At 36.6% G+C, this 14,055-nt stretch overlaps 1 protein-coding gene across 1 annotated transcript in view; it reads right to left on the bottom strand.

Moving 5' to 3' along the window:
- Positions 1-1,421: 1,421 nt before the first annotated feature.
- grk6 (G protein-coupled receptor kinase 6) overlaps positions 1,422-14,055 on the bottom strand; it is a 41,172-nt gene continuing 28,538 nt past the window's right edge. The window contains exons 4-16 of the mRNA XM_059526688.1: positions 11,552-11,629; positions 10,479-10,579; positions 10,159-10,251; positions 9,532-9,595; positions 8,699-8,839; positions 7,913-8,103; positions 7,696-7,733; positions 6,590-6,679; positions 6,294-6,502; positions 5,251-5,388; positions 4,781-4,918; positions 3,057-3,191; positions 1,422-1,989 (exon numbers count right to left, since the gene is read on the bottom strand). Coding sequence (XP_059382671.1) covers positions 1,939-1,989; positions 3,057-3,191; positions 4,781-4,918; positions 5,251-5,388; positions 6,294-6,502; positions 6,590-6,679; positions 7,696-7,733; positions 7,913-8,103; positions 8,699-8,839; positions 9,532-9,595; positions 10,159-10,251; positions 10,479-10,579; positions 11,552-11,629 — 1,467 coding nt within the window. The 3' untranslated portion in view covers positions 1,422-1,938. The remainder of the gene's footprint in view (positions 1,990-3,056; positions 3,192-4,780; positions 4,919-5,250; positions 5,389-6,293; positions 6,503-6,589; positions 6,680-7,695; positions 7,734-7,912; positions 8,104-8,698; positions 8,840-9,531; positions 9,596-10,158; positions 10,252-10,478; positions 10,580-11,551; positions 11,630-14,055) is intronic.

Raw genomic sequence — 14,055 nt, 5'->3', positions numbered from 1 at the left:
AGTGTGAAACAGACCTTAATTAAAGTCTTTCGGTCTTCATAGCTGGAATGACAAATTACTGTCATGTTGTTACCAGTCATGTTGTGAAATATATAGTAAATGGAAAATAATGCCTCATGATTTGACACATTTTGTAACATCTGGGTCACACAGTACTATAATCAGGATGTTTTACCTTACATATTTTCCGGACTATAAGTCGCACTTTTTTTCATAGTTTGGCAGGTCCTGTGACTTAGTCAGGTGCGACTTATTTATCAAAATTAATTTGACATGAACCGAGAGAAATTAACTAAGAGAAATGAACCAAGTGAAAACATTACCGTCTCCAGCCGTGAGAGGGCGCTCTATGCTGCTCAGTGCTCCTGTAGCCTACACTGAAGCATAGACAGTAAAAGAAATGGACACAGCGACCCCATTGGAACTCAGTTGAGACAAGTGAAGCCCATTATTAGTGATTTTTAGCACTTCCGTTTCTGACACGCAGACTCAAACTAAGCTTGATGACGTCAGCAACCTGTCTGACAGATGTAAATCTTCTAGTAGCTGTGCGTGCAAACTACCATCGTTAATCTTCCAGAGACGGCGAGCTCCAGCGGGGAGTTCTTTGGCGTGAGTGAGCAGGAGTAAGTATTCTGATTAATTATTTTGTATAGTATTTTAAAATGTAACGCCAGGGCTTGTATCTATGGGCTTCTCTCTTGACGTCTCCGCGATTGCCTGCGAGCTTCTCCTCCTATCTGTACGGTAATTTCTCTACTGTGCAACAGAGTCGAGTGGTTATGACGCAATTGTTAGCCTATTTTTACAAAAACTGTTTCTACGGGGCCATAATGTAACATAGAAAGTAATGGAGCCCTTTATACATTGTCGTGTATCTTTAGAAATAAATAATGGACAAATGGAGTCTTTAAACGCCTCAGATGTAAAGTTATTAGTTGTCAAAGGGACGCCAAAATGAATGGGAGTCAATGGGATGCTAATGCAAGTGAAGTTCTGCTACAAGATGGCGGCACGCGGCCGACTTCCTTCCCGCCTGCACTGAAGACATAGAGCGCCCTCTGGTGGCTGTAGACTATATGTGACTTATAGTCCAGTGCGACTTATATATGATGTTTTTTCCTCATCATGACGTATTTTGGACTGATGCAACTTATACTCAGGTGCGACTTATAGTCCGAAAAATATGGTAATTATCCAGAGAAGAATTAGCAGGAAGACGGCGCTGAAGACTTTACAGATGAGTGTCGCATATTTACAACATGGTACAACTGTCAGCAGTTGTTATTGTACATATATGCACTTTAGTCATGTCTATTTGGTTTTCTAGGTATCTCTAGCTAAGTAACCTTACATATTTGAGACTTCTGGTAGAGAATTTATGATGTTAAAATTTCCCTCTGTTTTATAGTCACTTCCTGTTTTTGCTTTTTTTTTTATTCTATTAATGCACATTTATCACTGTTTTTATACAAATGGTGTCAATTGATTGTCGAGATTACCATAAGAAAATAAAATTCAAAATATAAATATAAAAATATCTGCTTAAGCAAATTTCCCTTGTCCCCGCATCTAAAACAAAAAATATTCAGAGTGCATACTGTACATGTGTGTGTGAAATTGTACAAGAACTAAAAAAGAAAAAAGCACAAAGAGGCTGCAAGACATACTGAAGAAATGTACAGGATCGGTTGGGTCAACCGGGATTGAGACTTGAGCAGTGTTGAACGATGTGTCCTTTCCATACGTCAAGGACAATAATAATTTTCTGTCCTTTTCATTTCGATGACTTTAAATACGATACACTGCATGGTTATATAGTGAAAATATACATTCCAATGTTTATATAGAGCTATCTTAAAAATACAAATGTGCAAAAACTGTAAACAAATGAGATCCTCAGTGGTGTAGGGGAGGAGCCACAACCAGGCCACGCCTTCACAGCCTTGTGGGCTCCTCCTCACTGTCGCTGCAATTTCCACAGCAGTCCTGTGGGGGCAGCATAGAAACATGTACAGTCAAACACAGACATTTTCACATAGTATTAAAAGAATCAAGAATCAAAGAATGTAGGTTGTCTTAGCTTTGAAGTCATGCTAGTGTGCTAATAAAAGTTGACTCAAACATTAAGCAGATGTAAACCTTTTTTTTTAAAGCACAAAGCCTTCAATGTCCAGCCCAAACTTCCTGTTTCGATAGGAAATATTTCAACACAGGAACAAAATAGCATTCGTCAAACCATTGAATGATGTTTATACCATTTCGACATGCATATGACAGCCATACTTTTTTACTTTTGTGTAATACAAATTTGTGTTTACGTTTACATTTAGATTAAAGAGTGCCTAGAGGTCCAAATAAAATTGAGAAGCGAGATACCCCTTCAAATGAAGATTTTTCGGGACCACAATTCAAAAGAATGGGTATGAGAATGATTTCAGCATAAACCGGCTTCAGCAATAATGCAGCAATTCAGTATTCAAACTATGGTATTAGTAAAAGGTCACTGGGCAGCGTTGACAAGTTTCTTTGCTCCCTAATGTGTGAGCTTTGCAAATTCTGATATGTGTGCATGTGTCAGTAAAAGCAGTGCATTAATATAGAACAGTAATTAAAGGATCTACTGCACACCAGCATAGGTGTGTCTTGTAGAAGCTAGACGACATATGATGACGTGTAACTATATAGTAGTGGTGTCCAATTTCTTAGGGGAATATTCTCACCCCTACCACTTCACACTCTGTTTCAAGGAACAAAGGGAAGGTGTTGTCATAGGGGTAAGGGTAGGGGTATAAAATCGATTTGGGATTGGGCCTAATTATACAGCAAGAAGACAGCGAAGAAAACCTGCACACTGTTATTTTATTTGATTACAAGAATCGCCTGCAAAGCCATATAAGATTTCAGTATCAAACAGGATACAAAAAGGTTCAGATACACTTTGGCTGAGCTGTTCAACCAGATGCTGACAACCTCATTTACTAATGGAACAAACAATAATGCCTTGGAGCAAAAATACTGCATATAAATAATAGAAGGATGTGAGGAAATTTCACCTGCCGGCCGAAGAGTCTTTGCAGTAAGCCCTGTTTGGGTGGGGGTGAGGGTTGACCTCTCCAGTCCAGGTCAGGGGGCACAGTGCCATCCAAATTCAAGATGTTAAGTTCTTTAAAGCACTCCGTCTCTATCATCTGAATGGATCAAAGAATTAACACAATATGAATTAAAGGCAAACTAATATAAGGAGAAATGGGGCTTGTTGTCACAGGGGCAAGTTGTGACCAGGTCCTTGTATAAATTACAAAGTTCCTAGTAACTACTTTGAAAACCCTCTTAAATTAGCTTTTTTATGAATTCTGTTCATTGCTGTGACTAAAAACAAATTTGTTATCAGAAATAAAACTGAAAAGAAGCAGATGAAAAACTAAATTTAAACTTGGATTACTAATTGAAATACAACTAAAACAAAAATGACGACAACCATTTAGATATTTGTAAAAAAAAAAAAAAAATTCAAAGTAGAACACATTTACAAAACTGAAATTAGAATGAAAACCAAAAATATAAACATAAAAGTAAATTCAAAGTAATTAGTAAATACGTAATATACACTTAAATATAAACTATTATTATTTAAATAATAGTAAAATAAATTCTAATTAAAATGAAATTGTCCCTATCACCCTTATTCATATACATTATACATTTACCTCACATTCTAATATCCTGAAACTATGAATGAAATGTCATTGACACAAAATTACTGTTTTATTGTTTCAGTTTTGTCATAATACATCTGATAAAACAGACTTTTCTCTGGTGACGTATGCTGGGCTTTTCTAATTATTTAGTCTAATTAACTTGAAATTCTTACGATTCACTGCAATTTTGCATTCAGATTTACTTTACAATATGGATGAAAAGATCTGCCAATACTTAAATTTATCCATTTTCAAGCAGCTCCACAACAACTATACACATTTAGGGCCAGATTTACTAAACTGGGCAAAGTAGCATTAGAGAGCGCAATTCCATAAAAGTGTAGATGGGAGGGGAAATTTCTGTAGGTGATTTACTAACAATACGCACATTAAAGAACAGATGCACCAGATCATTTCAATAATGACTAGCGCAATCTACCAAGAGCAGCGCAAATTACTGCCTGCTTTAAAGGGTTAGTTCACCCGAGAATGAAAATTAGTGCAAACGTTAGTAAATCACATTGTGTGATTCATTTTAATACTCTCCTACCATAAATTTTGCGTCTGAAAGGGAAACTCCTAGAACTGCATATTCAATAAAGTCAGGCACAAAAATAACTGTCCACGCCTTTTCAGCACTAATTCTTCACTGCACATCTTTAGTAAATCCTGAAAGTACTATTTTAACGCCAAAAGATGATTGGCACTGGCGCAAACTGTTAGTAAATCTGGCCCCTAGACAGCAGTCTTTCAGCCATTGTGTTGTTTCTCATGATGATTTCTAGGTGTTCCTTTTCATTTCATTTAGCAAGAATGCATCTTATGTAAAGGTAAGAAACACATCAGATAAGGGTCGGGTTAACCTAAAACCAGACCAATTATACAAGGCAGTTAACTTCATAATAGCAACGTTGCATGCATGTCAAGAAAAAATATCACATATTTGCATTGACTGAAGTCTGTTTGCAAACATTATCAAAGTCAATGTTAATTTCCATTTTATTGCATGCTGGTCATAAATCGTCAATCAGGGTTCAGAGTGAAATATTTACTGAGGTTATTCTGGGTAGTGATCTGACCTCATTTTGAAAGGGGATGGGAACGCTTCCAGTGGATACTTTGCTGTAGAAGGAGTCGTCTTTGGGCTCCAGCTCCACCCCTTTCACTGTGGAGAACTGTTCGATGTCCAACACATCCTTACAGTAGATGGCCTGAGGCTGAGACAGACATAAAAGCATGTCATGCTAGGCACCTTGTGCGTTCACTGAAATAAGAAGCGGTGTCTGATTCATGAACAAATCATTTGCAAGTCACACCCTTTTGTTATTTTCTTAACACAAATGTGTTTTATCAATAAATGTAAATCCAAGGAAAAGAGCGCCTGGTACATTATTCAAAATTTCTATGTTCCAAGAAAAAAAAAGTTTGAATGGGTTTGGAACAACATGACTTATTATTTTTGGTTGTACAAATGATTTAAACAGTGAACAAGCAATAGTAATAACAACAGTAGTTGTGGTTAGAAGATAGAGTCTCAGAAGATACTTACATCTGGAATAAAGGGTGCTTCGAGCATGCCTGCTGCAAGTCGCTTGAAGTTGATGGAACGAAAAATAGGGTGGCCTTTCACCTCTGTGGCTCCATCCCCCTGACAGCCAAGCCTCTCATTAGGGTCTTTGGCTAGCAGCTAAGGAAAAAAATGCACAATTGCTGAAACAAATCATCTTTAACAGATTTTTGACAGCTGTTAAGATGTTCAAAATGTTTTTATTTATTTGTTTTAATTCCATATTAACATCATAGGCTTTAATACAGAAAAAAATATATATAATTACCGTATTTTCCGGTCTATAAGTCTCACTTTTTTTTTCATAGTTTGGCTGGTCCTGCGACTTATAGTCAGGTGCGACTTATTTATCAAAATTAATTTGACATGAACCAAGAGAAATGAACTAACAGAAAACATTACCGTCTACAGCCGCCAGAGGGCGCTCTATGCTGCTCAGTGCTCCTGTATTCTACACTAAGCAACATAGGGCGCCCTCTCGCGGCTGTAGACGGTAATGTTTTCTCTTGGTTCTTGGGTCTAAATAAATGCGACTTATAGTCCGGTGCGACTTATATATGTTTTTTCCCTCGTCATGACGTATTTTTTGACTGATGCGACTTATACTCAGGTACGACTTATAGTCTGAAAAATACGGTAAGCTTCTTACAACAACAAATAACAAATTTATTAAATCTTTCCTTTCCACACAAAAAAAAATATTAAATTCCATCATCACCCGCATTCGCCATTCCAAACATGTGATAACCTTTTGTTTTGAAGAAAGAATGTAACCAAAAAGTTTCAGTTCCCATTGACTTTAATTGTATGGACAAAAATGATATGTTCACCTGACACTATTAATAATATAATATTAAAAAAAATAAAAAATTTAACATTCCTTATGTTTACATTTAGCATATTTAAAAGATGAACTTGACCGAAAAAAAATGGGATTTTCTCCAAAATAAAGATGTATGTATTTAATTGCTATTAATTATTATGCAGATCAGTAAATTGAATTGAATAATTGTTTGCATACTAACCATTTGACAGAGTGATTTGGCATCCTCTGAGAACTTGCTGGAATATTCTTCCTCCACCTCTTTCACTAGCCGCTCCACTTCTTCACGCTTGATTTTTTTCTTGCGCTGCTGAAAGGGTGATTGGCCCTGGATCATCTCATATAGAAGACAGCCGAGAGCCCACCAGTCTGGACTGAATGTGTAACGCTCATTCTTCACTACCTCTGGGGCTGATGGGGCATAAACATATTCAGGTTACAATGATTGTTCAAGCTGCTGCTAATATTGTTTATATGTTGTGAAAGGCAAATACATACCCATGTACCCTACAGTTCCCACCCGTCCTTTGATTGTCTGACCTTCTGGTACATACACAGCCAGGCCCAGGTCTGATATACGTATATGACCTGAGGTGAAACATCACCGCTTTGTTAAATTCCTTCTTCAGTAACAAGCTTAAATATTGTCTGTAAGTGGTTAGTTTTACTAATAACTTAAGTTAATGTTTAAAAGCAACTTATTTTGGAATTTCACATGCCAAAATCATATATTTGAATGATCTTCTTTTAAAAGATTTCAATTAATGTAGGGGTTCCCACACGTTGATCATTTTCCATGATTTCTTCAGTGGTTTGACAACCTGATAATGATTTATTATTGTAATTCTGCTGAAATCAAACTTACAAAAACTAGATTCATTTATATTACAAATATTAGTAAAATTCCCTATTTCTAGGTTTCCATGAATGTGGGAACCCTGCAGCATGTCCTGTAATTAATTTGATTAAAATGTATTTTGTTTACAGCCTTAGTTCAATAAATTGACACATACAGCTGACTGTATGTTATAAATGTGGATGTTGAATTTTATGGCTCAAAAACAATATTATGTACTCTACCCCCTCTTGTGGCAAACATAAGTGCTAGTTTAGAATGTGACATTCCATGTGACACTGCTTTTCTTTAAAGGGATAGGTCATTCAAAAATGAAAATTAACATTAATTATACACCCTCACATCATTCCAAACCTTAAGATCTTTTTTCATCTTCGGAATGCAAATTTCCCATGAAATCCGAGAGATCTCGGACCCTCCATAGACAGCAACACAACTGAAATGGTTTCCATGCCTAGAAATGTAGCAAGGACATCTGTAAAATTGTCTATGTGACATCATTTCAGTTGTGTTGCTGTCTAAGGAGGATCAGAGAGCTCTCGGATTTCATCAAAAATATCTTAATTTTTGTTCTGAAGATAAACAAAGGTCTTACAGGTTTGGAACGTCATGAGGGTGAGTATATAATAACAGAATTTTTATTTTTGGGTGAATTTTTTTTTTTTTTTTTTTTACCATTTGAATACCAATTACCATTACAGCAACTAGTAAATTTTATAAGCAATCACAAAGATAAGATGCTGCTAACCATGATCGTCCAGTAGTATATTTTCTGGCTTCAAATCCCTGACAGAAGATGAACAAAGAAAGCAGGTCAGTCAACAATCAACAACCAAAACTGCACAAAAAATAACAGCGTTTGAAGTAGAATTTAAATAAAATCAATACTTTTAATTATCGGTATTTTAGTTGCTTTTGTTGCAAACAATCCCTTGTAAACCACAATTTAGTCTAAATCTTTTCACCTGTATACTATCCTCTCACGATGGAGGTCTTCTAACCCACAGCAGATCTCAGCAGCATAAAACACGGCTCTATTCTCGTCAAAACCTGAATCTCCCATGTGGTAGATATGGAACTTCAGGTCCCCTCCATTCATCAGCGTGAGCACCAAACACAGGGCATCTTTCGTCTCGTATGCATATGCGAGACTCACCTCCATGGGAAAAGAGGAAGGTACATTGGTTCATTTACAAAACAGAATTCCCATATTTGATACAGCCTGTGTGGGAAAGTCTAAAAATGGAGGCTAAATTAAGAGAAAATCCAGAGAATAACCGCCAAACAAAACAACTCAAAATAGCGTGCTCGAGGTCAGGCCTTTAGATACACAAACCCCAAATACAAAGTTATTATTGCATCAAAATAGGGGTTACCATCAAATATTAAGGTTTTGAAAGACTGTTGGACATTATCTTTTTAATTTGATATATATATATATAAACTTTTTTCAGTTTTTTTTTTTTAATTTAGGATTCTGAATGTAAACAATAGATAGAGACAACAGTAATACTACAATCTCTCTACATCAGATCTTCAGGTCCAGAATGAGCACTGGAGATGACAGGAAATGACAAAAGCAGGGCCTCTGTGAGCTAATCAGACACAAAAACAGAAGTCAGAACTACAGCGACTTCACTTTTTGTTGTTGTTGTAGAAAACATGTGTGGAAGAGATAGAAAGATACTGTAAGATTACGCTCCTACAAAACACACGCAAGATCGGGTGAAATAAGCACTTCAGACGCTTACAACAAACAGACTGTTGACTTTCTCCAGAATCTGCTTCTCATTCAGTGCCATGGACTCTCCTTTCCTCTTTTTGATGCGTTTCTTCTCCAGCTTTTTGCAGGCATACATCTTTCCTGTGGCCCGCACCTGGCATGCACAGACCTTGGGGGCAAAAATAACAATAAAATAAAAGAATACTTTTTTTTTTTGTAACTTTCGTACATGAAATTCTAACTTATGTAAATTGTCATACAAATGTGGTGAGGCAGTACTAGCCAGTATACAAAGAAATATTCCATGCTTTTTTGGGGATAGAGGGAATTGATTTTAAATCAGTTTGGTAATTGTTTTTTGGTTTGTTGGGATTCATTATCTTGCCTTATAATTTTGCATTTGCATTTTTATTATAATTACACAATTACTTGAAATTGAAATTCTTATTTTCAATGTTAATTTAGGATAAAAAGTACTTTAATTCAATTAATATATATATATATATATGGTCATAAAACTAATGCAAAAAATAACTTGATATGTTCTCTAAAGGGATTCATCTAAAAGGACCTTCTACAGGGCAGTTAAGAGTAATACAAATACTCTCAATGTGATTAGCTATCTGGTAGGGAAATCAAAATTGGAGACGTGCATGCTCTATATCTGCCAACATTGAATGGCAATGTGTATGTTAATCTGAAGGATTTATGTCTGATAGCATAACAAAAATAGGATATTAGCCTTATGAACCCAGGAGTAGACAGATAGCATTTGATTTAGTGGCATTCCAGATAGTAACTAATAACGCCTCAATATGTTTCTGCCATAAACAAAGCGATGCTTAATCATTTCAGACTCACCTCGCCAAAGCCTCCCTTTCCCAAAACCCTATACTGACGGAATGTGTTTTTTGTGACTGGCTGTCTGTCGAGGAAAGGAAGAGAAATTATAAACAAAAGTTATTTAATTATAACATACTTTTACAGTAAAATAACTTCCTGTTGCCTTCACAAGAAGCTTATATCTCAAGAGACACTGAGGCACAATGTTAAAACGCATGGCTTTAATTTAATTAAGACCCTTTTTTTTACGTATTCAGTAGATGGCTAGTGTACGAGGCCTCTTAATGTGTACATGAGAGTGAAAGTATTTGTTCCGGCATATCACATTCTTCTCTGTAAAAGGTCTGGATGGGAATTGTTCAGGCCTGGCTTAGACTTTCTGTCAGAGGACATTTTTATGACTAAAAGTAAATAAATAGCAAGTTCAGAGTTCACATCTGGTTTATATAAGCTTAGCTTCATAAATAAATCATGGCACCCAAAGGAATAATTAGACTCTACTTGGCGGTGAAAAAAACTTATTAGCTACATATAATTTCTGTCATTTAACATGCATATGAGAGTTCAGAACAACAGAGAATCACTGAGCTTGTAAATTAAAAACAAAACCAAAAAGTTCAAAATGCGTTCAGGAGCTGTTTATACCTCTCAAGCCATTTCCACTGTAAGAAGCGACTGTAGTACATACTATCGAGGTAGTCTGCGAAGGGGGCCATGCTCAGGAAGTCATGGATCAATCTACAAGAAAGAAAACATTGAAATAAGGTGTTACTAGATTGCACAGTAAAAAATCTGACTCTCACATCCTGATTTATTTAATTGATTTGCATGAAAATGCTCAATTTCGTTTCACTCAGAAAAATGTTGATCTGATGCCATGTGTTTGTCAGACAGTGGCAGTGTAGGAGTATCTACTAGTGCCATCTAATGGGATAATAAGAGTGTTTCCTGTCTAAAAGACTCACTTGGTGCACTCCATGAAGAGCTCTTTACATGCCTCCTGTTGCAAGCGTTCTGCACACTTAGTCACCATCTCCTCTGTTACCTCAGGGACATAGTCCTCTGACTGCAAATGGAAGAATTAGAACATGAAAATATCCTTTAAAGTAGAACAAATGCTCATGAATTATGCATTGAACAAAGCAAAAAGGAATTAAAAAACAACTACATTTAAATTATATGACACATTACATAGTTATCTTTTAGGGATGCTCATACTGAACGTTTAACCGTTAAAAGTAAGAATTTTAACCGATTTATAGTCCCAGTTAAATGGTTTAAAAAATTTTTTTTTCTACTTTTCATTTGTATGGAATGTGCATTGGTTTTTATGCTAGTGCCATTGTGTTGATTTGCCTATGCTGAAAACAACACTAACAACAACACAGTTCGCAATACAGATGTTGTTTTATGACACGACAACATGTTTCTGTCGCAGATGCGCTGTATTATTATATTTTGTCTTGTGAGGCAGCAGCAGAAATGCAGGAAGCTGGAATGTGCGGCTTTGTCCCGTGCTGCCATCTCCACTACTTTCAAAACTCAAAGAGGTGCATATACTAACAGTATATTGTGTTTTTCAACTTAACTTGCACTTCACACCAACAAGCTTGTTTCTGGCATGTTTTCTGCAAAAAACATCTGATCTCTTTATGTAATATGTGTCGTAAAAATGACAATCTCTGTGAAAATCTCTGAAAGGCTGTATTGCCTTCAAAAAAAACAAAAAACTTTTAAAACTACTTTTTAAAACTACTTTAAACTTTGAACTATTTCAGACCGAAAATCATTAAACTTAAAACTTTTGAAACTTCTTAAACTTTTTCAAACTTTCTGGTCCGGCTTTCTCAAAACCAACTTAAAGTTTGTCTTGAAGAACTTTTTTATCTATTGCTAATTTGACCAGTTAGCGGTTAATGTTTGGTAAACAGCAGAGCTTGTTGGTCAGGAAAATTAACCAAAATGAGCATCCTTATTATCTTTACAACAAACTCTAAAATGACCGGTTGATTTAGCTCTTTCCTGTGCTTCTCAGTACCTTCTGACTGAGGTACTTGTCCAAGAGCTCCTGTCCATAGTCCTTTCTCTTCTCATCTGGCGTAACTTCATACTCCGCCTGAAATGATGGAAAACAATTAGCAATTAAGACAAGACAAAACAAAGCCATAATGCACATTTCACAATCAATCCAAAATCATGACAAAGCTGTATGGATGACTGGATTTCAAACCATTTAGTTGATTTCAACAATTTTAAAACTTCTTAATGTTCTGAAGGATACAATGATCCATCAAAAGCAACAAAATCAAATTAAATCACTAGCAAAACTACACAACAAAACATACAAATATTAAAGGAGGGACCAGATTTTGACTTGGGCCAGTAAGCAACCACTGTAGCAATAACATATCAATGTGCTGGCAACCCACAACACCCTAGAACTGTGGAAGAGGCATGCACCATTCATATTTGCTTCAAAATATGTGTACATTCTGGTTTTACATTCACATTTATTTATAAAACTTAAAAAAGTAGTGGTTCAGTGGTTTCTCAACTGAACATGCAAAATCAAGGTCTTTAAAGGTGGAGCAAACACCAGCAAGTTTTTTCACGTGTTATGTGTAAGGCGATATGCATGTTGCTATGTTTATGTTCTAGCTTGCAGGAACAGAATAAGTGATAGTCTGAATTCCATATCTGAAATGGCATGTCACGTCAAAATATTTACAAATAGAAGATTTGCCTTAAAACGCAGGAGTTTGAAAGGCAGAACTGACCTCAAATTGGCTCAAGATACTTTTTTGTTTGAATGTGATTTTATCACCACAGCCACCATGTCAAGTTTTTAAGTTATGGGTGTGGACAAGAACTTCTGACATTTCTTATAATTAGGACTTGCTAGTGGGAATTCACTTGAGGTGTTGGGTCACCCAACTTCTGAAAAGGGTTAAGGCAGAGAAAAAAAGAGAGGCAGGCAATCATTTTATAAACTGTATAAGAAGCTAAATTAAATGTCAGAGTGACCACTGTCTATATAGGCAGCAGCCTTCTAAGGCAGCAGACTAACAAAAAAGGAAGCTCATGATTTTTGGAACTGAACTATTACAGGGCTCAATAATAATAAAGGGCAGTTTAAGAGTCCTCTTAAAGGGTTAGTTCACCCAAAAATTAAAATTAGGCTGCGTTTTACTCACCCCCGAGGCATCCTGTGTGTATATGGCTTTCTTCTTTCAGACAAATCCATTCAGAGTTATATTAAAATGTCTCTGTCTTTGTCAAGCTGTTTAATGCCACTTAGAGGGTGTTGCATGCATCAGTTCAAAAGAAATGAAATAAAGCGCCCTTCCATAAAAAGCAGTTTCCTTACTTTAGCAAAGGAAAACCAGTCTCCTCTTGGCTTATATTGAACTCATCCGACATTCTTCTTTACAAATTCTTGTTTTGTATTTCTAATTAGTGACTGTTGTTTTGTTTTGATCTCTCCACTGCATTTCCATGTACATCACTTCTGAGCGGCACATGCGCAAAGCTGACCTCATACGTAATTACCCGGGAACTGCTTCCATTTACAGCAGTGAGCGCAAGCTAGTTTCAAGTAATTATTACATTTTGAATATGGTAGTTTTCTCACAAAAACGCATCGATTCACTACAAGAAGCCTTTGTTCACCCCCTGGAGCCGTTTGAGTAGGGCTGGGTACCGAACTTCGAAAAACTTCGATACTATGAGTATCGAAAAATTATTTATCTTTCGGTGCCAAATTTCGGTTCCAAAAGCCAAGCGGCTGTGTCTGTGTGAGCTTGTAGCATACGTTCATGTAAGGACCTAAATTTGCCGTGATTGGCTGTCCACCACCACGTGACGTGACGGGGAGGATTTCTGAAGATACTCGCAGTCATACATCACAAGTGTAGTTGTTTTTTTCTCAAAACGTTTCCGTTTTACAATGCCAAAGAGGTCTAAAGTGTGGCTACACTTTATAAAAGTGGATGCCGAGTCAGCAAAGTGCAACATATGCAATAAGAGTATTGCAACCAAAGCCGGCAATACCACCAATTTAATGAAGCATTTGTTTGGATGAGTGTTTTGCCCTCCCTCCCTGTTTAGTTTGGTCTACTCCATTGCGTATCTTGAAACACGCCCCCTTTCACGTCGTCTAAATAACAGAGAGAGAGAGAGAGAGAGAGAGAGAGACAGACAGATTTATCCGGTACAGTGAATTTTCTCTGAGCAGCAGGCCACTGTATACGTTCACTTAAAACATAACCGACTGCGTTTATGAGAATACTTGCAGAGACAATTATTTTGGGATAATTGTATGTGTATGTGTTCATTCAGAAGTTACGATACGCAAAAGATGAATTCATTCTCTGTACGCGCATTGTCTGAAATGCTGCTCGCAGCGCGTGCTTTCAATGAGTGCACGCAAGCTCCGAACTCACACGAATTGTTTAAAACGCTTGAATCAGCAAGATTTAGAAACAAGTGCAAACTAAGATCCGTTTCACCCCTTCAAGCGAGTGAACAACGCAAATCAAGTTA

This window comes from Carassius carassius, chromosome 36, assembly GCF_963082965.1.
Source record: "Carassius carassius chromosome 36, fCarCar2.1, whole genome shotgun sequence".
NCBI lineage: Eukaryota > Metazoa > Chordata > Actinopteri > Cypriniformes > Cyprinidae > Carassius > Carassius carassius.
Note: the sequence above shows the minus strand (reverse complement) of the source record. Positions and strands in the feature narration are given on the sequence as shown.